Source organism: Hyperolius riggenbachi, chromosome 6 (assembly GCF_040937935.1).
Source record: "Hyperolius riggenbachi isolate aHypRig1 chromosome 6, aHypRig1.pri, whole genome shotgun sequence".
NCBI classification, from domain to species: Eukaryota; Metazoa; Chordata; class Amphibia; order Anura; family Hyperoliidae; genus Hyperolius; species Hyperolius riggenbachi.
In genome coordinates this window covers 246,832,689-246,860,493 of record NC_090651.1, presented here as the reverse complement: position 1 = coordinate 246,860,493, position 27,805 = coordinate 246,832,689, and the positions used below count along the sequence as shown (strand labels likewise).

At 43.3% G+C, this 27,805-nt stretch overlaps 1 protein-coding gene across 5 annotated transcripts in view; it reads left to right on the top strand.

Moving 5' to 3' along the window:
* Nucleotides 1-27,805, top strand: part of CFAP74 (cilia and flagella associated protein 74) — a 261,484-nt gene that overhangs the window by 172,695 nt on the left and 60,984 nt on the right. For all 5 annotated transcript variants that reach the window (XM_068240650.1, XM_068240652.1, XM_068240653.1 and 2 more), the window contains exons 27-31: nucleotides 4,871-5,014; nucleotides 15,358-15,497; nucleotides 21,628-21,762; nucleotides 22,829-22,938; nucleotides 26,235-26,290. In XM_068240650.1, coding sequence (XP_068096751.1) covers nucleotides 4,871-5,014; nucleotides 15,358-15,497; nucleotides 21,628-21,762; nucleotides 22,829-22,938; nucleotides 26,235-26,290 — 585 coding nt within the window. The remainder of the gene's footprint in view (nucleotides 1-4,870; nucleotides 5,015-15,357; nucleotides 15,498-21,627; nucleotides 21,763-22,828; nucleotides 22,939-26,234; nucleotides 26,291-27,805) is intronic.

Below are 27,805 nucleotides of genomic sequence, written 5' to 3'. Positions count from 1 at the left end.
GGTGTAACTTGCTTAGCGCCTTCATCTTGTAACAATAATGGCTGTGAATCAGTGAATTCCCCACCAAATAACCCCTGTGAAGTGTCAAATGCAGCGGATGTGGTGCTTGTAGTAGCGCTGGTGGCTGCGGAAGATGAGGTGTTCTGTGTTAAATAGTCAACCACGTCCTGACAATCTTGGGAGTTGATGGGACTTGCTTTCTTCTGAGCACTATACTTTGGTCCAGGGCCGCACAAAATCACGTCAACAGACCTGCCGGGTGGCCTGCCTCTGGCTCTGCCTCTGCCTGTTGTTTTGTCCATATCAGGGGGATGAAGTGAAAGGTATGCACTGACTTGACTAATAAAATGTAATCTCTACAGAGGCGCTCTGGCTCTATGCTGACCCACACTTGTGTTCTCCTATTTTTATTGCCTGATGAAGCGGGAGTCTTGCCCGTGAAACGCGTTGCACTTTATTTGGAGACAAATTGTTCTGTGAAATAAATATTTTTTGCAATATTTACGGCTAAATTTGGCCTGGTCATTTACGGAGGGGAGCGGCTCCACCCACCCCCTCTTTTTAAACGGTTTTTAACCCATTTTATTCTGATTTGGCGCCTCTATTATTCTTTGTTATACATGACTAATAAAATGTGCAGTCACACAGGTGCAGTGAAAGGTATGCAGTGACTGGTATTACAATACAATGTGCAGCTGTCACACAGGTGCAGTTAACAGGTATGCACGGACTGGTATATTACACAGCGTGCGGTCACACAGGTACTGTGAACAATTACGCAATGACTAGTATTACAAAAGTGCAGCTGTCACACACACAGGTACCGTGAACAGGTGCAGTGACTGGTATATAATATAACACTGCATGCGCTCACGTAGGTCGGTGCACTGGACAGGTAGGTATACAGTGATTGGTATTACAAATGTGCAGCTGTCACACACAGGTTCCGTGAACCGGTGCAGTGACTGGTATATAATATAACACTGCATGCGTTCACGTAGGTCGGTGCACTGGACAAGTAGGTATGCAGTGATTGGTATTACAAATGTGCAGCGGTCACACACAGGTACCATGAACAGGTGCAGTGCCTGGTATATAATATAACACAGCGTGCGCTCACGTAGGTAGGTGCACTGAACAGGTAGGTATGCAGTGATTGGTATTATAAATGTGCAGCTGTCACACACAGGTACCGCGAACAGGTGCAGTGACTGGTGGTATATAACACTGCATGCGCTCACGTAGGTAGGTGCACTGAACAGGTAGGTATGCAATGATTGGTATTACAAATGTGCAGCTGTCACACACACAGGCACTGTGAGAAAACGCGGAAAAGCCGCCGCGTGTGTTCAGAACAAGGCGGCTGATTCCGCGTCCAACGCGGCGGTTTGCACGCGTAGGCCTACATCTACCATTATGGCTGAACGCGGAGAAACCGCCGCATGCCCTGATAGCGGTGCGGCTGGTTCCGGTGGTACACAACACATGGCTGGTGTGGCTGAGACTGATGGTCCACACAGGTTCAGAAGGACGCGCGCGCACGCTGAGAGGCAGAACTTTTATGACAGCCAGAAGGGAGTCAGCTGACCAAGCCGGTCAGCTGACGATTCTACCAGTTCCCATTGGTCTAGCACTTAGGGGAGGCGCTGGAGAACGCTGTGCTATATATACTGGGTGCTGGTCATTCACTGGTTGTCTGCCGTTGCGATCACTACGTGGAAGCACTCAGACCTTTTGTTAGATTCTGTGTTACCAGTTGTTATATTCAGACTAGTTCCAGGGTGTTGATGTGATCATCAACACCCTGGAACTAGTCTGAATATAACCTCACACCCAGATTAGGGAATTGTATTACCATTCTGTTATACTTCAGACTAATTCCAGGGTGTTGATGATCACGGATCTCACACCCAGACTAGGGAACTGTATTATCATTCTGTTATATTTCAGACTAGTTCCAGGGTGTTGATGATCAAGGACCTCACACCCAGATTAGGGACTTGTATTACCATTCCGTTATACTTCAGACTAGTTCCAGGGTGTTGATGATCACGGATCTCACACCCAGACTAGGGAATTGTATTATCATTCTGTTATACTTCAGACTAGTTCCAGGGTGTTGATGATCACGGAGCTCACACCAAGACTAGGCATTGTTTATTATCTGTTATGACCTTCTGCTTTCCTGACCACTCTTCTGATTACTGATTTGGTACTTCGATATATCTGATATTCTGTTGCCAAACTTTGCATGTTTTAGGATTACTGAATCTGTCTCCTGTCTTTGTACTTATCTGTCCGTGTGTTGCCGACCTGGCTTGCCCGACCTCGAGAGCTATCTCCCTACCTTAGAGATAGTTTACGGATCATTAGTGACACTCTCCTATTGGTGTCACTAACGCTCTGGTCCTTCCATCTCCTGGCCTGGCTCCTCCCTTCGGGAGATTCTCAGGTTACTGGAAGGCACTTGTTCTCTTTTGCAGTATAGCCTACTGCTCTGATACCTGTTCTCCAGTTATTGCTCTCAAAGTATTTACTGTTGCACCAAAACACTCATATCTCTCCGGTGTCCAGAGGTTAGTGATATATCTGATTATCGGTGATACTGCAGATCATCAATAATCGGGTATATATCTGTATTCTTGGTGATACTGCAGATCACCAATAATCAGACCCTCTCTGTGTTACACCGATTGTTACATGCACTAAACAGGTAGGTATGCAGTGATTGGTATTACAAATGTGCAGCTGTCACACACAGGTAGTCACTGAATGTGCTGGGCCTGGCAGTGGCACAGTAGGAATTACCAAGGGGCCAAGGGCCAGCTACGACTGACTGACAGGGCTGTATATGCAACGCAAGTGTCTGTGGGACACACACAAAAGAAAAAAAATAGATCACAAGAACAACATTAGCCCTCAAAAGAGCTGTTGAAGGGAACTTTTTAGCAATAAGTATCAGCAAGGAGCAAGCTAACAAATCTAACACAAGAGCCTAACTAAGCTTTCCCTATGCCTACAGCAGGTTCTCTCCCTTCTCTAATTACTGCAGCCACACGAGTGAGTGAAAAGCCTGACGCTGCCTGCCTTTTATTAGGGGGGGGGGGGCTCCAGGAGGCAGTGTAGCCTGATTGGCTACCCTGTGTCTGCTGACTGTGATGTAGAGGATCAAAGTTGACCCTAATGATGTAGTATAGTGGGCGGGTCGAACTCGCATATAGTTCGCGGTTCACCGCGAACGCGAACCACCGAAGTTCACGCAAATTGGTTTGTAGGTCAAACCGTTCGGGCGATCTCTTCTTGTCGCACTCTACAAATCAAAACTTCTTATGAGATTCATTATTTGTTTGTAATTCTCTTACATTCTGCTCTTCAAACCCTCCTGTTAAGGCAATTCTTTAATCTGATCTAGATTTTTCTACATCTGCTTCCTTCTGTACCTGCTATCACATGGCTTTCTTTCTCTTCAGTCGCAATTTACACATCGCCTTACCTAGTGTCTCTGTCCCCTACACTTCAACTAATAAGCATATCAGGACGGAGTCCTTTCCCTATTGTTTCATGTCTATGCTGCACAAAGCAGTATGTATTACCATTTTGAATCAACCAGTGTGATAATATTAAGATGTTTAAGATAAAATAAGGGTCATACAGAAATTTAAAAAAAAAGTTTGTATTTATCTGCCACACAAGATATTCTGTATATTTTACCTTGTATCTATCAGGTTAATCTTTCTCCATGCAGCACTTTTCATGTGACTGCAGAATGCAGGTAACTGTTTGTTCGGCATCATTAACATGAAGTCCCCCTGGTCCCCTCTCAGGAGTGTGACGCTACAAAGCGATTGAAAACATTGTGAAAAGAAATGATAAATGCATAAATAAATGAAATGATTTATGTGGAGACATAATCAGAAGATACAGTAACCCACATGCAATTAACTTTTTTTCATGAGTTTTCTCCAAGATGATAGTTTTAAAGTTGTCAATAAAATGCCTTTTAAACCATTAAAAAGTAAGAAAATACTCAAAATAATTTTGACAGTATTAATGCAGCTATTTTTTGGTATTTTGTCAATTGCAAAATGATGGGAAATTATTTTAAATGGAAGATGAAAAAGTATCTCTTAGGAGAAAATACAGGAGAAAGAATTAAAGGGGCACTATGGCGAAAAAAAACATTTAAAATATGTGCAAACAAACAAATATGAAGTACGTTTTTTCCAGAATAAAATGAGCCATAAATTACTTTTCTTCTATTTTGCAGTCACTTACAGTAGGTAGTAGAAATCTGACAGAAGCGACAGGTTCTGGACTAGTCCATCTCTTCATGGGGGATTCTCAGGGATTTGTTTATTTTCAAAAGCACTTAGTGAATGGCAGTTGCTTTGTCCAACTGCCAAAAAACTGTCTGCGAGCAGGGAAGCTGGCCAGCATCATTGTTTAAATCCTTTTTAGGGAATATCTTTATAAAGAATAAAAGCCTTGCTGAGAATCCCCAATGAAGAAATGGACTACTTCAAAACATGTCACTTCTGTCAGATTTCTACTACTTACTGTAAGTGACAGCAACATAGGAGGAAAGTAATTTATGGCTCATTTTACTCTGGAAAAAAACATAATTCTTATTTGTCTATGTTTGCACATATTTTAACTTTTACAATTTTTTGTCATAGTGCCCCTTTAATGTGTCTAAAATAAAATCAATAAATTGTTTTCTAAATTGGTTAAATAAAAACAACTGTTACTTTCCGGATGACCCTAATAATTTAGTTTGTGACAAATGTCTGTTGTTTTCACCAACACCAAAAATGCCAGCAATCACTTTGATGACCATAACTGATTTGTACTTATTCTGTGTGTTTTCCAGAGGTGCCTTATCCAGGTGTCTTTTAAACCAATGCTTCAAGATAGGGACATCAGAGAGGAAACAATGAGGATGTTGCATCGGGCGATGGAGACCAGAGCACTTCTAGAGAAAAAGGCTGCAGTAGCAGTGGAGAGTGAAGATCTGGTATGGAATACACTAATACTGTCAGGAAGGTTACTTTTCAAAAACAGCAGCTGATCATATTTAATGCTTCCTTTCCCTGGTGAAGGTCAGAGAATTAAATCTCAGAGGTGACTAGATGATGTGGACTGGGGCTCTACTTGTTCTCTGCTTCATTCTTCATGAATAAATTAGGCTATCCTTATGAATTCAGACTCCACTGGAGAATAATCATAAGTATTCTTGCAAGGACTTCATATCCTGTCCCAGAGCTAGCTAAAAACTTTAACTTCACTTTCTAAATAAATAAAAAACATATAAACCTCAGCAAATCAGATTCATACATTGCAAGTAAGAAAAAGACACCGAGAGCCCAATATGGTGTAGTATGCTCAGGACAATAGTGAATAATGTAATGTGAGAAGGTTATACTCACAAACAAGGGTTACCGCTGAGGCAACCACTGTGAATGCAGGTGAGGAGATTAGACCTGTCCTCACTCAGGGTTAAGAAGTCACTCTCCGTAGATAGAAGAAAGGTAGGGGTGGGTCCCCCTTCCACCAAGTGTGGACACTATAATGACTTTGATGAACAGAGGCGCCAGCAGAATAAAAACAATAATTAAAAGTTTTAAAATATGCTGGGGAGGCAGTGGTGGAATTACCTCCGAAAGCAGACTAGACTACTTGTCTGACATAAATAAACACTTTATTAGTACCCCAATAGATGCAACGCGTTTCGCAGGACCAAGCCCGCTTCATCAGGCAATAAAACAGAGGACAAAACAGTAGCTCTCAGGTAGCACATATAGCGCCTCTGGGACGGGATGGGAGGCGCTATATGTGCAACCTGAGAGCTACTGTTTTGTCCTATGTTTTATTGCCTGATGAAGCGGGCTTAGTCCTGCGAAACGCGTTGCATCTATTGGGGTACTAATAAAGTGTTTATGTCAGACAAGTAGTCTAGTCTGCTTTCGGAGGTAAGTCCACCACTGCCTCCCCAGCATATTTTAAAACTTTTAATTATTGTTTTTATTCTGCTGGCGCCTCTGTTCATCAAAGTCATACATTGCAAGTAGTTTAACAAACTATTTTACACTGACATACTTCGTGCTGCCCTGCAGTTGTCCGCCTGGCAGGAGGTGGAGAGTGCGATATATGTTTTCCCCATAGGTGTGTACTGCAGTAAAACTAGAGACACTGTAGTGGATGAAACGATATGTGAAAAATAACCTTCTGATTTGTGTAGGCTTCTGGGTATGACCTGAATCAAAGAAACCAACATTTGAGACTTCTGAGAGTAAATATAGACTGAAACTGAATAATTTAATGTCAAATAGCAATATACAATAGGTACAAGAATGACTTGGGTAACGATAAGATATTTTATATAAATTTCAGCACTGCAGTGAAGTTTCCCTGGTCACATAAACATTGATCTCCCCATTCTTGTTTATCCATTCTGATTCCTCCAAACGATTGTGTAAGTCGCATACTGATCGATGTACATTTGTCTTGATCTTTGCTTGATTCAATTGGTTTTTCTGAACAAAACAGCTGCTGAGAAATTGACTGAAAAACATCTAGTAAAATTCTTCAACTTTAATCTGATGCTGCTTTAAAGGAATTTATATCCATCCACAAATGTCATTCAGCTCGGAAAACTTCACACGATCAACATAAAGTTCTACTGTAAAGAACTGGAATTTTCCAGCCAGTCTGATCAACAAAATAATGTATTTTATGCAGCAATGGTGATTTCTAGATCACTTTATTAGTCATTATTATTTGTTGCTTCAACATGAAATCTTTTTCCAGTTAGTTCACATGGTAGCCCCTATTCAGTTAACTTTTCTCCTGAGATTTCTCACAGGAGATGATTTTTATCCTATTGAAAAAAAAAATATTTTTTTTCAGCACCTGACAATTGAAAAAGTACTAAAAAATAGGTAAAGTAATGCTCTCATAACTTATTTTGAGTTATCAATTGCCTCAGTGAGAGCTTAAAGATACCTGAGATGGCAGCATAGGGTACCTGAGATGGCAGCATAGGGTATAATTATACATACCTGGGGTTTTCTCCAGACCCTGAAGTGCAGGGGGTCCCTCACTGTCCTCTCCAGCCCATCCGGTCACTTGTAATAGCTCCTGGTAATCCGGCCAGTTGCCACCAGTTGTGCACTTCTGTACATGTGTGACCTGGCCGTGCGTGCGCCACTAGCCATGCTCCCATGCCCGGGAGAGTTCAGGGCCGCAACAGAGGGGTGGCATGCACGGAAGGGAACTATTACAAGAGAACGGAGCAACCAGAGAGGACCGCAAGGGACCCCCGCACCTCATGGGGCTGGAGGAAGCCACAGGTTAGTATAAATATACCCGATGCTACCATCTCAGGTTTACATTAAAAGGACATGAGGAACAAGATTTTTTTTAAATTACCCTCCCCAAAAGGAAGTTTTGCAATGGGGAGGTACTGCCTGGAACTACATAATTCAGCAGATGTAGCCAGTCCGAGGAGAAGATGGTGCATCCCATACGGGCCGGGGCAAGAGGAGCAGCACCCTGTAAGCAAGTAGTGAGGATCACCCCAACTCTCCCCACCAGGTTAATTTAAAAATATAATCCTTGTGCTCAGTTGACTTAAAGGACCTTTTTCCACTAGCCACGAATTGCGTCCGTTTCCGATTTCTTATGCGGAATCACATATGTCCTCCCCCCCCCCTAAAAAAAAAATAGTGCAGGCTGTAGTTTTAGAAGCCCTGTAGCCGTGTATGCCACGGCTGTAGCAATTTGGCTGTGGCTTCTCAACAGCACGGGGTGGTGCGTCCAATTTGGAAAGGGATGCAGTACTCAGTGGAAACTGGCCCTAAAACATTGTATTTGCAAATAATTGCACAGGGGCCAGTGAGTCTGTAGCTAAGACCTGCATAAAAATAATGCAGTGCTTAAAATAGGAAACCAACTGGTAGCTGCACTCAGTAATCGCCTTTGAATAGCAAGTCAGGAGAGACCAGATTTGGGTGAATACCGTATATACTCGCATATAAGCCGACCCGCATAAAAGCCGACCCCCCAACTTTTCCCTGAAAAAACAGGGAAAAATGATTGACCCCCATATAAGCCGGGGGTAGGAAATGCTGGATTGGTGCAGCCCCCCAGTGTGTCCCAATATAGCTAGTATAGTGCCCAGTATAGGTAGGTAGTGTCCAGTATAGCTAGTATAGTGCCCAGTATAGCTAGTAAAGTGCCCAGTATAGCCAGTATAGTGCCCAGTATGGGTAGGTAGTGCCTCAGTTTAGCTAGTATAGTGCCCAGTTTAGCTAGTATAGTGTCCCAGTATGGCTAGTAAAGTGCCCAGTTTAGTTAGTATAGTGCCCAGTTTAGCCAGTATAGTGCCCAGTTTAGCTAGTATAGTGCCCAGTTTAGCCAGTATAGTGCCCAGTTTAGCCAGTATAGTGCCCAATTTAGCTAGTATAGTGCCCAGTTTAGCTAGTATAGTGCCCCAGTATGGCTAGTAAAGTGCCCAGTTTAGCTAGTATAGTGCCCAGTTTAGCTAGTATAGTGCCCCAGTATGGCTAGTAAAGTGCCCAGTTTAGCCAGTATAGTGCCCAGTTTAGCCAGTATAGTGCCCAGTTTAGCTAGTATAGTACCCAAGTATGGCTAGTAAAGTGCCCAGTTTAGCCAGTATAGTGCCCAGTTTAGCTAGTATAGTGCCCCAGTATGGCTAGTAAAGTGCCCAGTTTAGCCAGTATAGTGCCCAGTTTAGCCAGTATAGTGCCCAGTTTAGCCAGTATAGTGCCCAGTTTAGCTAGTATAGTACCCAAGTATGGCTAGTAAAGTGCCCAGTTTAGCCAGTATAGTGCCCAGCATAGGTGGGTAGTGCTCCCCCCCGCGGTGCTCCCCCCCGCTCCCCCCGCGGCCGCCGCTGCTGCTATTACCTTTATCGCCGTTACCAAGGGAACCGCTCTTTCCTGCCCCCTGCATCGTCACAGCAGCAGCGCCGGGCGCGCTGCTGTGATACACTCTGAGAATGAAGAGGAACGCGGATTAGGAAGCGGCCGCTGTCTAACAAGGTAATAGCAGCAGCGGCCGCGGGGGGAGCGGGGAGGGGGGGAGCAGGGCGCGGACCACCCGACCACCCACCACTAGACCACCAGGGAAGACTCGCATACAAGCCGACCCCCCAACTTTTGACCCCCTTTTTGGGGGTCAAAAATTCGGCTTGTATGCGAGTATATACGGTATGTATTATAATCCTAGGTAGAGTTGATTAGACATGCATTAATCCCTAAACAGATTAGTTTACAATCCCTAAACAGTTTAGTGGTGCAATTGGTTAGTGTGTCTGGCTGGTAACAGCAAGGTTACAGGTTTGATTCCATCCAGGCATGTCTTTTCCTTTTGCGTGCGCGCGCTGCGCCATTGAACCCCATGGGGTATTTTGCGTGCGTAAAACTTTACGCATGCAAAACTTTGTGCTCGGTGTTTGGACAACTGTTGAACTCAAAAGGAAAAGACATGCCTGGATGGAATCGAACCTGTAACCTTGCTGTTACCAGCCAGACACACTAACCAATTGCACCACAGCCAGGCTAGCTGTGACCTAACTCTACATGGCTATCTGGGGCTCTGTTGGCTCTGTTTGGACAACTGTTGAACGCAAAAGGAAAAGACATGCCTGGATGGAATTGAACCTGTAACCTTGCTGTTACCAGCCAGACACACTAACCAATTGCACCACAGCCAGCCTAGCATTTAGCATTGTGAAACCATCCTCTGCTAGGCATGATTTCATTTTTGCACCTCACTCTATCGCATGGTCCATGGTCCAATCACAAAGCCCTGCACCCAGCATGTGTCTCATATGACTGTCTACAAGTAAGATTTAGGTTAGCAGTCTATTTAGTGTGTGTTTGGTGGTATGGTGGTGAGCATAGCTGTCTTCCATGTGGTTGGCCTGGGTTTGATCCCTGGACATGTCATGAATGTGAGTATGGTTTTGAAATACTACAGATCTCTGGGGAGAGAGAGAGAGAGAGAGAGAGAGAGAGAGAGAGAGAGAGAGAGAGAGAGAGAGGAGGAGGAGGAGGAGGAGGACTGGCTGTGCTATTCATTTTAGGCATCTAGAGGGATAGAAACCCTTACAAACCTGAAAAAGTAAAATTTCGGTTGGAGACACGAAATTCGTCATTACGGGAGTGAAATTTCGATTACGAAATTGTAAATTACGATTTGAAAATTAATTACGAAATTACGAATTTGGGTCGTAATGTTAAATTTCGCATTCGTAATAAAAGCATTTCGAAAATTTCGGCTCATCTCTAATTCCCATGAAGGAAAATATAACTTATAAGTAAGACTACCGAGATCCCAGTACAATATACGTTTTACATTTCACCGACTCTTCCAGGATAATAGAATAATTGCTTATTGAAGTGTAAGTGTTAATTCTTCATTTGAGCAAAATCCTAAGAATCCAAACCCCTGGGAGAATGGTTAAAAGCAACTCATGAATTGATTTAGTGCCAGGTCACCTGGGTGCAGCACTGACTTTATCATCATTATCATTATTTATATTACTAAAGGAAATGAATGTCAAAGCAGTTTAGAGAAAGGGAACATTACTATCAGGATTTTGGCTATTGTTAGGTTAGGATTTATGCAAGTGTATCATTTAGGATGAGATAGAACTATTGAGCTAAATTAGTTTTAATGATCGTTTAGGTAATAGGTTAATGTTAGGGATCTTTTAAGGTTAGAATTAAGTAAACAGATAAGATTTATGGTGGGTCATCAGTAGGGAAGGAATTAACATTAACCACTTCAGAACCAGCGATCTCTGACTCCTTAAGGACTATAGACCTCTGGTACAAAAAAAAGGGCCTATCCAATGTCACTGAAGTTCACTTGCTCTGCCATCGCTATGACAGCAGAGCAAGTAAGCCGGTCAGGAGACGATTTCATTGACTCCTTACCCTGTGATCACTGTGAGCCAATGAGATTTGCTCACATTGATCATTGAGTCAGAAGCCAATGAAATCAGCTCCTGACCGCCTCACGGAGCTCTGCTGTCATAGCGACAGCAGGGCAAGTTGGCTGCAGCGGCGGGAGAGCAGCGTGATTAGGGGTAGGGTTGGGAGCCTGCGGCGGGTTAATTGAAATCTGTGCCCTGGCAGGGATAACAGGTCCAAGAGAGTGCGTAGATTTCAATTAGCATGGTCAAGGAACTAGTTAAGCACAAGATTAATGTTGGGCATTGCGTTGCACATCCTGTAAAAACAAGATCGCAATGCAAGGGAGGGGAAATGTGGCATCTTTCATTACATGCGTGATACAACCCATACTGTGTAGCATACAGTACATGAAAAGTATGCTTCAATGCAACTGTAAACCTGCACATTGTCCGGTACTGCACTGCATGCAATGCGTTATTCTGATGGATTCCACTGCAGCACCCCTCTAACACGATGATGTGAATGTCCCTTTACAATATAATTGCATCGGATTTGCTAGGTGATTATATTGTCTGCCATGACGCAACCTGTCAGTGTAAATCTAGGCTTATGGTCGGGGAGGCCATTACACATTGTAATTGGTTATCATTAGTGTTCGTCAAAGGAGAGGGGAAGGTTATCGTTCCAAGTTCAAATGTTAGGCTAATGTGGGGATTTAAAGTACACCAGACATGAAGGGACAGGAGGATTCTTACTTACCTGGGGCTTCTTCCAACCCCCTGTAGTGTGTAAGTGCCCTCTCGCTCCGATCCTTTGCTGCTGCAGCCAAATTAAAGTACCAGGAGCTACTGTGCATGTGCTGTTCCAGGCTGCGTACCTACTTCATCGTGCTCCCACGGCCAGGAGTGTTCTGCGCATGCACAGAACGCTCCCAGTGTCAGTAGCGTGATAAAGGAGGTGCGTGGCCATGACAGAGCATATGCAGTAGGCTGCGACTAAGCCGGGGACTTTAATTTAACTGACTGCAGCACAACAGATCAGACTGGGAGGACACAGAGGGAGCTGACAGGCTATAGAGAGCTGGAAGAGGTAGGTTAAATAGTTTCCTCCTGTCTCAGGTACACTTTGAGGTCATGGTAGGAAAGACAAGGGTATTTGCTAACCTAATATTCTTCACCAAGATGACCCTAAATCAGTTGCTAGGTACCTGTTTGGAGGTGCAAGTGTGTTCCATAAATATCTCAGCAAGAATTTGCCTCCTGCTATAAATATGTAAGTATGCTGGGCCAAGCCTGAAGAACAAACGTATGTTTATGCCTATGTGGAAGGGAAAATCAGTAAAATCTAGGTAGGTAGAATTTTCCAATTAACTTATCTCATCCATCAATCTCAGAGAGACTGGTTTGTCAGTGCTGTGCCATTGGTTTTGTTTTTATTTTTAGTGTCACAGTTTTGGCACTAACTTTCAGTGTGTAATAATATGGTGATCTCCATATTTCTCTCATTTCTGTTGCCCTTTAAATATATTTCTTCTACAGTACATCAGTACACTGGCACAAAACATTTGCCTTATTCTAATCTCAAGCCTATGCTTAATTCTAACTTTTCTTTTACCGAATCAAAACTTTTGTATCCTCTGTAACAGTAACTATCCTTACCCTTAAAGCAATAGGATCAGCCATACTATGCCAGGGGAAAAACACATATATAAGTAGATAAATACTTGATCTACTTACATAACACATGTATTATACTGTCCATGTTTTGATTTCAGTGAATGTTATATAGTAAATTACGAGAATTCTGTTCCTAGTGGGGGCCATGTCTTTTGCCCACAGTTAAAGAGAACCCGAGGTGGGTTTGAAGAATATTATCTGCATACAGAGGCTGGATCTGCCTATACAGACCAGCCTCTGTTGCTATCCCAAACCCCCCTAAGGTCCCCCTGCACTCTGCAATCCCTCATAAATCACAGCCACGCTGCTGACAAACAGCTTGTCAGAGCTGGCTGTGTTTATCTCTATAGTGTCAGTCTGCTGCTCTCCCCGCCTCCTGCAGAACTCCAGTCCCCGCCTGCATCCCTTCCCTCCCTGCTGATTGGAGGGAAGGGACGGGGCAGGGACCTGAGCCATGCAGGAGGCGGGGGAGCAGCTGAGACTGACACTACAGATGTAAACACAGCCTCACAGCACAGCTGTGATTTATGAGGGCCAGCAGAGTGCAGGGGGACCTTAGGGGGGTTTGGGATAGCAACAGAGGCTGGGCTGTATAGGCAGATCCAGCCTCTGTATGCAGATAACATTCTTTAAACACACCTCGGGTTCTCTTTAAGGCTAACTCGTGAAGTCAATTCTGCCCTTTACTTTTTTTCTTGTCTCCTCCAGTCGCTGAGTCACCTCAGCCTTGCTTGTAAACACAAGTGAGTAGGGGATTAGGTTTCAGATAAGAAGCTGACAGGGAAATAAAGGGAAGAGGAGGAATAGATTATAGATAAAAAGAACGCCCAGCATGCTATTCTTTGGCACGACTACTAAAGGGCCAGTGTTCCTTAAAGTGGATCCGAGATGAACTTTTACTCATTGCATAATTGTGTTCCTTACGTATAGTTTATAGGGCATTCCTTAAGCCAAATACTTGTTTTGTTTTGTTTTAATACCCTAATTTCCTATAAACTAAATAAGTCACACCCACAGCTTCTCCAGAGTGCCTTGGCGCTTGCAAGGGATTGTGGGATTTCAGTCTGGGCAGGTGAAAAAGGTGTTACTAGCTATAGATTTCAGAGGCAGAGTTTTCACAATCTGAGAGCTGCAGTGCAGATACAGATCAGTTGCCTGTGTAATGGAGGAGATAAGAGTGGAGTTTTCACAGAATACGCAGATTAGCATGCCTAGATACAGATAAGCTTGCCTGTGTGTGTGTGATTGTGTAATAGTGACAAGCAGAAAACATGTCTGCTCCCATTGTATCACAGGAAAAAATATGAATATACTGTTGAAGCTGTTTGAAGATAGATTTGCTGTGTAAACTATCTAAACTTTAGATAAGATGTATAGACAAGGCACTTGTTATATTTAGTTTTTCATCTCGGATCCGCTTTAAGTATGTGATAACTCCAAATCATAACAGCAGAAAAAGTTTTGAAAGTTTTGAATGCAGGATTAGCATCTTTATCACTTAATACACTCAGACCAGTTGCTGTTGAAATTAGATTTTTATGGTGACGATACCGCTTTAAAGGACACCCGAGGTGACATGTGACATGATGAGATAGACATGGGTATGTACAGTGCCTAGCACTCTAATAACTATGCTGTGTTCCTTTTTTTCTTTCTCTGCCTGAAAGAGTTAAATATCAGGTATGTAAATGGCTGACTCAGTCCTGACAGGAAGGGACTACAGCGTGACCCTCACAGATAAGAGAGGCGTCTGAGAGCAGGAAAGAGATAAAAATATAGTTCATAGATTGGCATACTTCAATGAATGTCATTAAAGGGATACTGTAGGGGGGTCGGGGGAAAATGAGCTGAACTTACCCGGGGCTTCTAATGGTCCCCCGCAGACATCCTGTGTTGGCGCAGCCACTCACCGATGCTCCGGCCCCACCTCCAGTTCACTTCTGGAATTTTTGACTTTAAAGTCAGAAAACCACTGCGCCTGCGTTGCCATGTCCTCGCTCCCGCTGATGTCACCAGGAGTGTACTGCGCAGACACAGACCATACTGGGCCTGCGCTGTGTGCTCTTGATGACATCAAACGGATCGAGGACACGGCAACGCAGGCGCAGTGGTTTTCAGACTTTAAAGTCTGAAATTCCAAAAGTGAACCGGAGGCGGGCCAGAGCATTGGTGAGTGGCTGCGCCAACACAGGATGTCTGCGGGGGATCGTTAGAAGCCCCGGGTAAGTTCAACTCATTTTCCCCTGACCCCCCTACAGTATCCCTTTAAGCAAAAACAATAAAACAGTAAAAACTTAAAAAGTACATTTAAATATAAAATAAAAAGTAATTTTTAGGAGAAGGAAGATAGATACAATCGTTTATTTTATTAGTTTATTTTCACCTGGGTGTCCTTTAACCATAGTCTAACCCTAAAACTTCCACTATCTGTTGTACTCTGATACTTCTGGGTGTGAGGCTATCACAATTTATAATTTCCTGTAATCAGCATTTGTTTTTAAATTCTGCTGTACACCAGGTGGCATCTGCTAGTGGCACAGACAGGATTTGGTTAAAAGGCCTTTTCTCCTCATGTCTATGGCCACCGCTGTACATCGGAATGTACTGTCGTTTGAGTATAAACTATAAATACCTTTCTTTCTGCTTTGTGTATAGAGCAACTATTTAGTATAAACTGATAAGCATAAGTAAGTTTTTTACCGTAAGTGCAAACTTCTAAAATCATCACTTTGTTTCAGAGCAAGAAAGACAAAAGAGATGTATCTGCAAAGAAGGACAAGAAAAAACAAGTTTCGTCTCCTAAGCAGATTCAGAAATCACCCAAACCAGCTGAAGAGCCTCCTCCAGATCTTCCCCACATAGATGATATAAGAGTGGAGTAAGGCCAACACTGTCTGTGTATAGCATTCCAGATATATGCTGATGAAAAAAAAGGATATGTATTGTAGTGGCACTTTCACTGAGAAAAAAAATTATTGGCACCAGATTAACTATATACAGTACATTAAATGGTTTAAAGAGGCGCCCTGGTGGTATATAAAAGCGGTTAAAATTGTAGGGACAAAAGATTTTATTGGTAGCACTGTGCTACCAATAAAATCTTTTGTCCCTACAAAGATTTGTCGTCCTTGAGGTAAGCAACCTCAAACCTTTATCGGTTTTAATACTGCTTTTAAACGCTTTTATATACCACCAGGGCTCTTTAAACCATTTAGTGCATCCCTAACCCCCATACGATACCCGTGTGAGGGGTGGAGACAGACCATATATGGTTTACACCACAGTGGACATCTGCCTTCCTTCTTTTTTCCAAGGAGAGCGACCGCATCCAGGTCCTTAGTGACCTCCCCGAGTGGGGTCAGGTTAATTGTCTCCACCTGCTTCCTGTGGTCGGTTGCCCCTCTGCAACCCACTCTTGTGAGTAGATTCTTATCTTCTACATTGACAATTTTAAATAAACATATTACACTATTGGGCTCCCGTGTTTTTGTTTCCTTTGTCTTTTCCCCAGAAGGTGTCCTGACACCAATCATCCACTAATATACAGTACATTGCTCAGATTTGTTGCAAGCTTTGTTGCTGTCATGCCTGTTTGTGGTGCAGAGTTAGTCTTTCAGGCCGGTTTCACACTGCTAATCTGGGGTTGCAGTGCAGTGCGATCAGCTGATATTTGTGTCAAGGGGTACTTGAGATAATGTAATTCACAGTTGGGGGTATTAGGCAAACACCATCATCATAATGGGGTATATACTGTAATTATGTTCAAAACATCTAGGCCTTCTAAATATTAGTGTCAACATCGAGGTAGCTCTAAGTTGCATAACAAGAGTAGTACTGAATACATAATGCAAGCCTCTGTAGGACTCAAAACATTAAACAGGCCATATACTTGCTAATGTCACTTATGTTATGACTTGACTTGTTATTGTAAAAACTGGTCAAGTTATGCAGCTATTTATTTTCTATTGTCATACACACTGATATTTGTTTCATATTTTTACAAACAATTTTTTAAGCGTATGCCCTCTTAAAGGACAACTGAAGTGAGAAGGATATGGAGGCTGACTTATTTATATCCTTGTAGCCTCCCTGGTGGTACTGACGAGCTGAGTTCGTCCAGCAAAAATTTGCAAAAAGCGTTAATGACGAGCTGAGCTCGTCCATGCCGACAGGGAGATTTCCTGTTTCTCTGCCCCGCCGGCTGCATTTTTTTCCTCATCAGAGGGATTCCCCAGGATGGCTGAATGCCTGACTGCACGCTGTGGGTAGCAATCTGTGCTACCCACAGCGTGCAGAACAAGCATCCAGCCACCCTAGGGAATCCCTGGGCAGCCAGCGGGGCAGGGAATGTGCGGGGTTCCCCCTTGTATGCGGAAGCTATGTGGGCGGGGGGATCCCCCTCTGTGCGGGCGGGGGGATCCCCTTCAATGGTGGCTATTTGGGCTGGGGGATCCCCCTCTGTGCGGGCGGGGGGATCCCCTTCATTGGTGGCTATGTGGGCAGGGGGATCCCCCTCTGTGCGGGCGGGGGGATCCCCCTTCAATGGTGGCTATTTGGGTGGCCTATCCCCCTTCTCCCCCCTCCCTCCTGATCCCCCCCCCCGTCTCCGCCCGTTGAGTAAATTGGTGTACTTACCCAAGGGCTTTCTCCAGCGACGGCTGCGGCGTACACCCTCCTCCATCTCCAAAGTCTCGTTCTCCATACAGTTACATTACTAGACTTGGTGATGTCACCAAGACTCGTAATGTAACTGTACGGAGAACGAGACTTCAGAGATGGAGGAGGGAGTGCACTGCAGCCGTCGCTGGAGAAAGCCCTCGGGTGAGTACACCTAATTACTCAACGGGCTGAGACGAGGGGGGGGGGGGATCGGGAGGGAGGGGGATAGGCCACCCAAATAGCCACCATTGAAGGGGGATCCCCCGTCCGCATAGAGGGGGATCCCCTCCACATAGCCACCATTGAGGGGGATCCCCCCACCCGCACAGAGGGGGATCCCCCCGCCCACATAGCTACCATTGAAAGGGATCCCCCCGCCCGCACAGAGGGGTATCCCCCCGCCCACATAGCCACCATTGAAGTGGATCCCCCCGCCCGCACAGGGGGGGATCCCCTCACCCACATAGTCTCCGCATACAAGGGGAACCCCGCATATTCCCTGCCCAGCTGGCTGCCCAGGGATTCCCTAGGGTGGCTGGATGCTTGTTCTGCACGCTGTGGGTAGCACAGATTGCTACCCACAGCGTGCTAGGATGGGGGGGGGGGGGCATCTGGCAACCTATAAATCTGGCAAAACACCTGGCTCACTATATATCTGGCTGCACATCTGGCTCACTATATACCTGGCTGCACACCTGGCTCACTATATACCTGGCTGCACATCTGGCTCACTATATACCTGGCTGCACATCTGGCTCACTATATACCTGGCTGCACATCTGGCTCACTATATACCTGGCTGCACATCTGGCTCACTATATATCTGGCTGCACATCTGGCTCACTATATACCTGACTGCACATCTGGCTCACTATATACCTGGCTGCACATCTGGCTCACTATATACCTGGCTGCACATCTTGCTCACTATATATCTGGTTGTACATCTGGCTCACTATATACCTGGCTGCACATCTGACTCACTATATACCTGGCTGCACATCTGGCTCACTATATACCTGGCTGCACATCTGGCTCACTATATACCTGGCTGCACATCTGGCTCACTATATACCTGGCTGCACATCTTGCTCACTATATATCTGGTTGTACATCTGGCTCACTATATACCTGGCTGCACATCTGGCTCACTATATACCTGGCTGCACATCTGGCTAACTATATATCTGGCTGCACATCTGGCTAACTATATATCTGGCTGCACATCTGGCTAACTATATACCTGGCTGCACATCTGGCTCACTATATACCTGGCTGCACATCTTGCTCACTATATATCTGGTTGTACATCTGGCTCACTATATACCTGGCTGCACATCTGACTCACTATATACCTGGCTGCACATCTGGCTCACTATATACCTGGCTGCACATCTGGCTAACTATATATCTGGCTGCACATCTGGCTAACTATATATCTGGCTGCACATCTGGCTAACTATACCTGGCTGCACATCTGGCTACCTATACATCTGGCTAACTATACCTGGCTGCACATCTTGCTATGTATACATCTGGGTCTTATACTCACCATTGTTGTGCTGATCCCTCGTCGAATACCTCTGATAGCTTCCCCAGTGCCTTCTTCCATGTCCCTTGGCGGATTTAGCTTCTCCCTCGGCGATCACATGTCCCCCGTTGATCTGCGTTGATGACACCAAGGTCATCGGTGTTGATGACAACAGCGTCATCAACATCTTGCAGAAAACACTTTTTTTTAAATTAAATTCAATACAATTACCTGTATTGAATTCAATTTAAAAAAAATTAATTGCAAAAAAAAAAAAGGTTGAAAATTATTAGAATTTAATTGAAACACTTTTTTCACAGACATCCTGGGGAAATAGAACGCCAGGGTGGTTAAACCATGGAAATATCCTTGTTGTTCTGCCAATGTTCTGCCTCTAATACTTTTAACCATAGACCCTGAACAAAAATGCAGATCAAATGTTTGGCTTAATTTTGACTGCATTTCCTGCATGCTTGTTTCAGGTGTGTGATTCAGACACTACTGGTGCATGAAAGATCAGCAGGATGCCAGGCAACTGGTATTGTTTAAAAGGAAATAAATATGCCAGCCTCCTATATTCCTCTCACTTTGTTGCCCTTTAAATATATTTCTTCTACAGTACATCATGTAGATGTGACATGCCTGTGTTACCTCCTTTTTTTCATATTGGGTCACATTGATCTGTTATCAGCTTTGATTCCTTCACATTATTGGCAAAATTGTGCAATCTTTGCTGTTTTATTCATTTATGTTGTGTAAATCGGGCACAAAGTGTAATTATGTGCTGCTGCAAATCTGAAAGCGCTGGTGCTATTGTAGGAAGGATAGGATTAAGTGAGGCTTAAGGTTAAGGACAGTACATATTAGAGAGTCTTTTAAGACCTGCTCCAGGCACAAATGGTTTCCAATTCTTGTGTAGTTATAAGTTACATAGCTGGTTTAGATTTGTTGTGATATTCGGGGGATTAGCTGGCACCCAGAATGCTAAAATGTACATCAACAGAAAGTCTTCACTGTGGGAGGAGAGGCAGCTGTGTTCCCTGACTGGCTGGGTGGCACTGGTGCTACTGTTGCTTGGTATTTTGGAGTTTTGTTTACACTATGAATGTTATGCTGCTGAGGTAAGACTGTGTACTCACAAGGGTATCTGTGGGCAGTCTTTCAGGCACTCGATCATTTACCATCAATTTCCTAAAAAACAATCGGTAAGGGATGGGAGACCAACCTTCCCATGTGTATTGACTCCACATTATGTTATCTTTTTCGTCCCGCAGTTCTTCTTTTGTGCTCACAATAGAGGGAATATCAGGGAAACAGACAGAAAAGGAAGGGGACACCTTGTGACTTCTCAGATGAGTGTTGCATACAAGACAAGCCACAACCCGCCCACCTGCGCACGCCACTATTCGTGACCTGCCCACATCACCATCATGTTGTGATCTGTTGAACCGATCTATCGAGTCCAGTTGTGAAATGATCAATAAACTGGTTGCCTCAGTCAATTCTGATTGGTCGGCAGAATAACTTAATTTCAGTCAACAGACAATCTGATCATTCTTATTGACACAGAAAAAAAATCTAGTCAGACGCCTGTTCATCCTCCACATGTGGCAACAAACATTTCTGTTACTTTAGGCTTGAAGTCTTGCAACTTCTTGGTGTGTGTGTTTACTCCATATGTTTCTGCTCAGCAGTTAATGTCAGCCCACCACTAGAGGGAACTCTTCAAGTTTAGGAGATTGGCTAGTCTCCTGTCTTCCAGCAGTGGCTAAGAATGATTACTATATCTTTCATACCATAAGACGCACCGGACCATATGACCCACCTAGATTTAAAAGGCAAAAACCAGGGGAAAAATATACTAAACCGGGTGCATCCATGGTGCAGTGGGGTCTTGTGCAGCATCTTCCCCAAATTATTATGTCCCCCTTGTATCTTATATCCTCCTGGTATGCTAATGTGTCCTCCTTGTGTGCTGCTGTGTCCTTGTACCTTTTGTGTCCTCCTGGAGTTGTCCACTGTCTTCCCGATGTCCTCCTCTGTCTCCTTGTCCCCACCTCTGTCCCCTTGTGCCCTATTCTGTTATTTCAGCTTTGATGAATTGGCAGCTGCCCAGCTCTCCATCTACTGAAGGTTTGTGGGGAAATTTGAGAAATATGTTCTTCCCTGCTTTATCACTGGTTTCACTTAGTAACAGCGAATTCAATGATTGCTTGGCTCAGTGACGGCGCTGTGGCCCTGTCGGCGAGACCGTCACAGCCAGTCACTTAGCAGGCAGCCATGGATGGCAGGGCTGCACATCGCTCAGCTTCAGCCATGTGGGGAGCCTTTCTCTTCCAGCTCTCAGCATCAAGGAAATTTAGCCTGTCCAATGCCGCATTCAGTCTTCTAAGCTGAAAAGACAATGCTTAGCAGCAGCAGCCATATGCAAAGCCTCCATTCTCCTCTCAGTGTTTAAAGATCACAGCCTGCCAGATGCAGGTAAGGCGTGCAATTCTTAATTGCCATTCGGGATCTCTTTTTGCAATGCAAGAAGGAGCAACTTAATTGTAGCATCTGGACCATAAGATGCACTGACTTTATCCTAGCACTTTTGGGGGAGAAAAAGTGCATCTTATGGTCTGAAAAATACGGTAAAAATGAGAAAGAACACGAAGCACCAATTCTTATCTTCCCATGCAGTGTATTGTCTTTTTTTCCCCTTCAGAGCAGAAACGAGCTCATTAGCATACTTTTACTGTAATACTTTTATTGTTTAAAATATAGCAAAAACATTTGAATGCACCAAATTACTTTTATGTTGTCAATGTTATTTCAGCTCTGACGAATATGCAGCTGCCCAGCTCTCCATCTACCGAAGGTTTGGGGGGAAATTTGAGAAATATGTTATTCCCTGCTTTATAGCCAGTTGTGACATCAGCAAACGCAAAGAAGACGAGGACCTTAACTACAGGTATCAGCCTGGGCATGTGTATGAGGCCTTTTTGTCTCTGGTGCTCATATGAGCGAAGACAGAAAAGTAGTTAATACATTGCACTAATGGTCTTTTATTATTATAGCTCTACCTTTGTAAATAATGGGGGTTAGTGTACTGTACATGCAAATTTATTTTTTCTATCCCAGTCCAGCCACAGTACAAAGAACCAGCAGCTTTACTGAGACACAAAGACAATCTTGAGAATCACATTTATAAAATACTCAATGGAGCCAAAGCCATCATCAGACACCTTCCCATTATTAGGCACAGCATTCCTGAACTGTCATCTTCAAACAGTTCTTTACAAGTCTTCTTTTAACTGAGATAGTGTTGCAATCGGCATTATGTACAATGGTTTTCCATTGAAAAACTAAGTGATCCATTATGTCTGGCTTGGATCATGTGTGTGTATAAACATAGATAGATAGATAGATAGATAGATAGATAGATAGATAGATAGATAGCTATTAGGCGGTTTGCAGCATTCATCATATAAAACCATAGTGAAGATCAATAAAAGGTTAATTAGGTAGCCATTAAGCTATTGCAGTGAGAAAATCGTGAGCTCTGTAACTTAATGGATCTAGGAACCCTAGGTGATTGATCCCTATGGGCACTGGGATTTCCGGACTCCTACTTTTATAGTAGGGGGACACGGAGGCCTTGACTTACAGCTGTGTGCCTCATTTCACAGCTACGGGTTCTGGAGGTTACCCTTTACTGGCCTTGTTCACAGCCCCTTCATGGGCAATATACACTTATGTGATCTTTCTAATGCACATTGTGTCAGGATGTTATAATGATGCAGCCCTGGTTAGCTGCAGATTTTTATGATCACTGATGTTATCTGATACAGTGATGTAATAGCATATGTGTTACCTGTTGCACCTCTTTAGTGTTTAATCAATTAAAATGGCATCATTTAGCACAACGTAGAGTAGCCTAAATATTAAAAAAAATTAACTTTTACAATTTTCTGAAAGCATTTTCACTTTGTGCCTACGCTGCCTTTTTAATACTATGTTTCCATTCGTTTTTACAGCCCGTACAACACACTGTACCTGGAATTGCACTGCCCCGCCATAGCACCTCCTCTGATCATCAGCTCTGATAATGGACACCATCTTGTCAGCTTTGGAGTGACTGCAATAGGTACTTAGTCACTTGAATGAGGCAGATCCCAGTAAATGGCTATGCATTTCTCTTCACGTCATTAGAAAATGACCAGAGTAGCTTCATTTAACATTACTATCCCTGTTTTATTGATAGCTCCTGGCTCCCTCCAACAAGTCAGTTCCCAGCGAGCCAGACACTATAAATATATATAAATCGTGCTGTGTCTGAGTTTCTCCCTCTGTACCAGGAGGAGGAGTAGGGAGGGCTGATGTATTTATTTGATATGCAGTGTTTCTACTATAGATTACCATGTTTAATGGATTTCCAAATTAAGAGCTACAAGCATAACTCTGAACAGCTCAATTACATTTTATGTCAACGAGTCTCGGTTTTAGTATAAAAAAACAAAAACAAAAAAAAACAAGCAGTGTAAAATACAACAGCACCACGTTAGTAAATAAAGCTCTTTTAATGCATAGGAAACAGAGAGGTGGTCATTGTAAGGGATAGCGGAGATGCCGCCGCATCAGGCAGTGGCATGGCGACTATCTCCGCGTCTCAGCCGGCGGTTTCCGCCACGTGGATACATGATGGAATTGTGCCTGGGATTGTGGTGAATGAGAAGGAAGCCGCTGCAGCACCGAGTGGCATTGTGGCTGTCTCCGCATCTCAGCCAGCGGCCTTCGCCGCATTGTTGCATGATGAAACTTTGCCTGCTCCCTCAGTCGCACATAGACTGAGGTCTACGCGTGCGTGCGCACAGACAGGATCTTTATGCAAGCAGAAGGGGAGTCAGCTGATCAGCCGGTCAGCTGACTCCAACACTGAAGCTGACTCCAACACTGATCCTGATTGGCTGAGTGACTGGGGTGGTGCTAAGGAGCGCTCCCAGTATATATAGAACAGGCCTGTCAGTTGTTCCTCGTCTGCTGTTGCATATGCTACGTGTTAGCACTCAGACCCATAGTCAGATCGGAAAGTGTGCCTAGAACCAGCAGGACCTGGGGATCCACACTTAGACAGTTTCTGTTGATAGCTTAAAGTACTAATTGAATTGTATTATTTGTTATGACCTTCTGCTAGCCTTGACTACTCTTCTGTCTTGTGATTCTGTGCCTTTGCCTATCTGATCCAGTTGCCGACTTGGCTTATCCCTCACTCTGATTCTGTCTCTGCCTTTGTACCGTATCTGTCCGTGTGTTGCCGAACCTGCTTGTCTGACTCTTCTGCCCTCACCAGGGAGCTTAGTCCTGGTGAGTGGCTCTCAGTTTAGTTATCACCTGCTCCTCAGGTAGATAGCTGCAGTATAGTCTGAATCACCTGCTCCTCAGGTAGATAGCTGCAGTATAGTCTGAATCACCTGCTCCTCAGGTTGATAGCTGCAGTATAGTCTGAATCACCTGCTCCTCAGATTGATAGCTGCAGTATAGTCTGAATCACCTGCTCCTCAGGTTGTTAGCTGCAGTACAGTCTTAATCACCTGCTCCTCAGGTTGACAGCTGCAGTACAGTCTCAATCACCTTCTCCGCAGGTGACTAGCTATTATAGTACTGTCCGGATCTCCTGCCCCTCAGGGGATCACCTGTTGCAGTACAGTCTGAATCACTCGCTCCTCGAGTGATCTCTCTACATTGTCTTACTGTGCATCACCCGCTCCTCGGGTGAACCCATCATTACTCCTCTGAGTCTCCAGCTTGCTGGAATACTGATTACTGTGTTGTTTAGAGATACCCCCTTTTACCAGCTCCTCTGGACAGTGGGTATCTCCATCTATATTTACTGTTGCACCAAACACTATCTTACATCTTAGTATCCTGTGTGTCTTGCTATACTTGTATTATTGGTGATTCTGCAGATAACCACATAATCAGGTATAACATCTGTATTATTGGTGATACTGCAGATGACCAATGATCAGAAAATCTGTTCTTGCTGACACCGATCGTTACAGCCATTAGGGATGGTCAATGAGATGCAAATAATTTTGAGTAGATGCAGCATTCTACAAATTTGTATGCAAATGTATGCAGCTTGAAAATAAACCAATCAAATCCTGCAGAGGTAAAATTTGATTGGTCCATTTTCAATCTGCATAAATTTACATACAAAATTTGCATTATCCTGCATCAACTTGAAATTATTTGCATCTCATTGACCATCCCTAGTAGTCAAAAACCACTACAGACGCTGTTTCGGAAGAGGGTTTCTCTTTCTCTCTTCCTCTTCTGAAACAGCGTCTGTTGCTGTTTATGGCTACCTCTCTGTTTTCTATTCCTTAAAAATGTTTTATTTACTAAAGTGGTGCTGTTGTATATTGTGCTGGTACATTCAGACTCTGAAGGGTTACAGGTTCATATCTGCTGAGCACATGCTCTATCTCCGTTTGGGTGCTTATCAACTTTGGAGCTACAGCTTAGAAAACAAGAACAGATTTTTTTTTCTCTTTCTTTTTTTTCTGTCATGGTCGATACTATGTTTGTGTATGTTTATGTTCAACAATTTACATTTTTCATTCTATTTTTAAAGGTGTATCTACAGCTTCCCAGAGTTTTCTTTGTTTCCTACCTCTGCAGAAGAAAAAGAGCCTGTTTGACAAAAAAAAAAAAAAAAAAAAAAATTCAATCAAGATACTTTGTGATATAAAGTAGTCCCCAGTTCCCTAGTAACCAGGACGGTAAAGTGAACCAGAGATGAAGCACCCTCATGTATTTCACCATATATATCTGTGGGAACATTAGAGACAACACCTACCCTGTTCTCTGTTTCTTCCTTCACTGCTCAGCCTGCCTGTTATCAGCCCTGATAAAATCCCAGACTGAGCATTCAGTCTGGCTTTGCTCAGGAATCATTATAACTGAGTCTGTCTTCTCTGATGTCTTTTTAAGCCCAAGCCTGCCCTCTTCTGGCTCTGCTATAATGACTCAGCTATAATGATTCTTGAGCAAAGCCACACTGAATGCTCAGTCGGGGATTTTATCAGGGCTAATAACAGGGCTAATAACAGACCTATATGGTAAAATACATGAGGGTGCTTCTAAGTTCTAATAATAAAAATAAAAATCACAGAACAGAGATTACATCAGGGTCTCTGGATATGAGGGGTTCCACTTTAATATTATACTGCATGATATTTATTAACATAGGTAGCTAAATTATCCACAGACTATTCCTCTGTACAGTATTCAGATAATGCACTTATTAGTTTCAAATGAGTAAGATGATGATCATAGAATGCCTCTGAAGTGATCATTTATAAATTAGCTCTTTGTACATTTTTCAGACATTGTTTATCTGCTCAGTATTATAAATACCGTGTTTTCTATGTATTGCAGGTCAGAAAGCAGTGAAGAAAGTTACATTACAGAACATTTCCTCAGAGCCTCTTGAAGTATCCTTTAAGTCTTTAAACAAAAGATTTGATGTTGAAGGTTGGGATTAATGAATTAGCCCTTGTTATTAATGCTGTGTCCTCAGCCATAAATAGCATCTGCAGCTATTAATAAATGATGCCCAAAACTATTTTTCTAAATAGTTTTGCCCTTGTCAGAATACATGGATAATGATATACAGAAAACATACTTCAGATATGAATTGGCACTATCCATGAACACAGACTCTTCCCCAGTCCTTGCATCCTCAACTTTTGCACCAGACTTTTGTGGGGAACAGTGTCGAAGGCCTTTGCAAAGTCCAAGGTTAGATAAACTGGGTTTATTTAGTCTAGAGAAAAGACGCCTTAGAGGGGATCTAATTAACATGTATAAATACATCAGAGGGCAATATAATAGCTTGGCGGATGAGCTTTTTGTCCCTAGGCCTTCTCAAAGGACTAGAGGACATGATCTGCGCATGGAGGAAAAACTTTTTAGCCATTTATTTAGGAAAGGGTTCTTTACAGTAAGAGTGATTATGATGTGAAATGCATTGCCACAGGAAGTCGTTATGGCAAACTCTATACCTGCATTTAAAGGGGGCATAGATGCTTTCCTTGCGTTGAAAGACATCCATGGCTACAATTACTAGGTAATGCCTAATGATGTTGATCCAGGGATTTTATCTGATTGCCATCTGGAGTCGGGAAGGAATTTTTCCCTTTAGGGGCTAATTGGACCATGCCTTGTAAGGGTTTTTTCGCCTTCCTCTGGATCAACAGGGATATGTGAGGGAGCAGGCTGGTGTTGTACTTTATACTGGTTGAACTCGATGGACCTATGTCTTTTTTCAACCAAAATAACTATGTAACTATGTAACATTAGATACAATGTTTTATGGTAATTTTATATTTAGGCAAAGGTGAACATACTGTAGAATGTACTACACAGTTCGTGACACACTGGAAATTGAATACCTCTTTGGTAGTATGTAGTTTATGTAGATAAATAATGTAGGTGTTATAGAAAGCTGGATGAACTTAAAGCATGCCATCCTTATTGCTTCTTAAAGGACACCTGAGACAAAAATAAACTGATGAAATAAAAAATTGTATCTATCTTCCTTCTCCTAAAAATGACTTTTTAAAATATTCCACAGTTTTAGTTTATGCTTAAAGAAAACCTGAACGGAAAATTAAAAGTCAAAATAAGCATACACAAGTCATACTTACCTTCCATGTAGTCTACTCCTCAGTGTCTTTCTCCTGTCCCGCGTCCTGTTTGTTCACTGTGATCAAGGGAATTTTCCGTCCTCCATTTTGAAAATGGCAATTACCCATAACAGCTTTCTGGTCAGCACACAGTTAAACTGTCACATCGCCCACTTGAGCCATAGGGAAACATGGACATTTTACCTGGTACAGTGATGTGAAAAATTATTTGCCCCCTTCCTGATATCTTATTCTTTTGCATGTTTGTCACACTTAAATGTTTCTGCTCATCAAAAACCGTTAACTATTAGTCAAAGATAA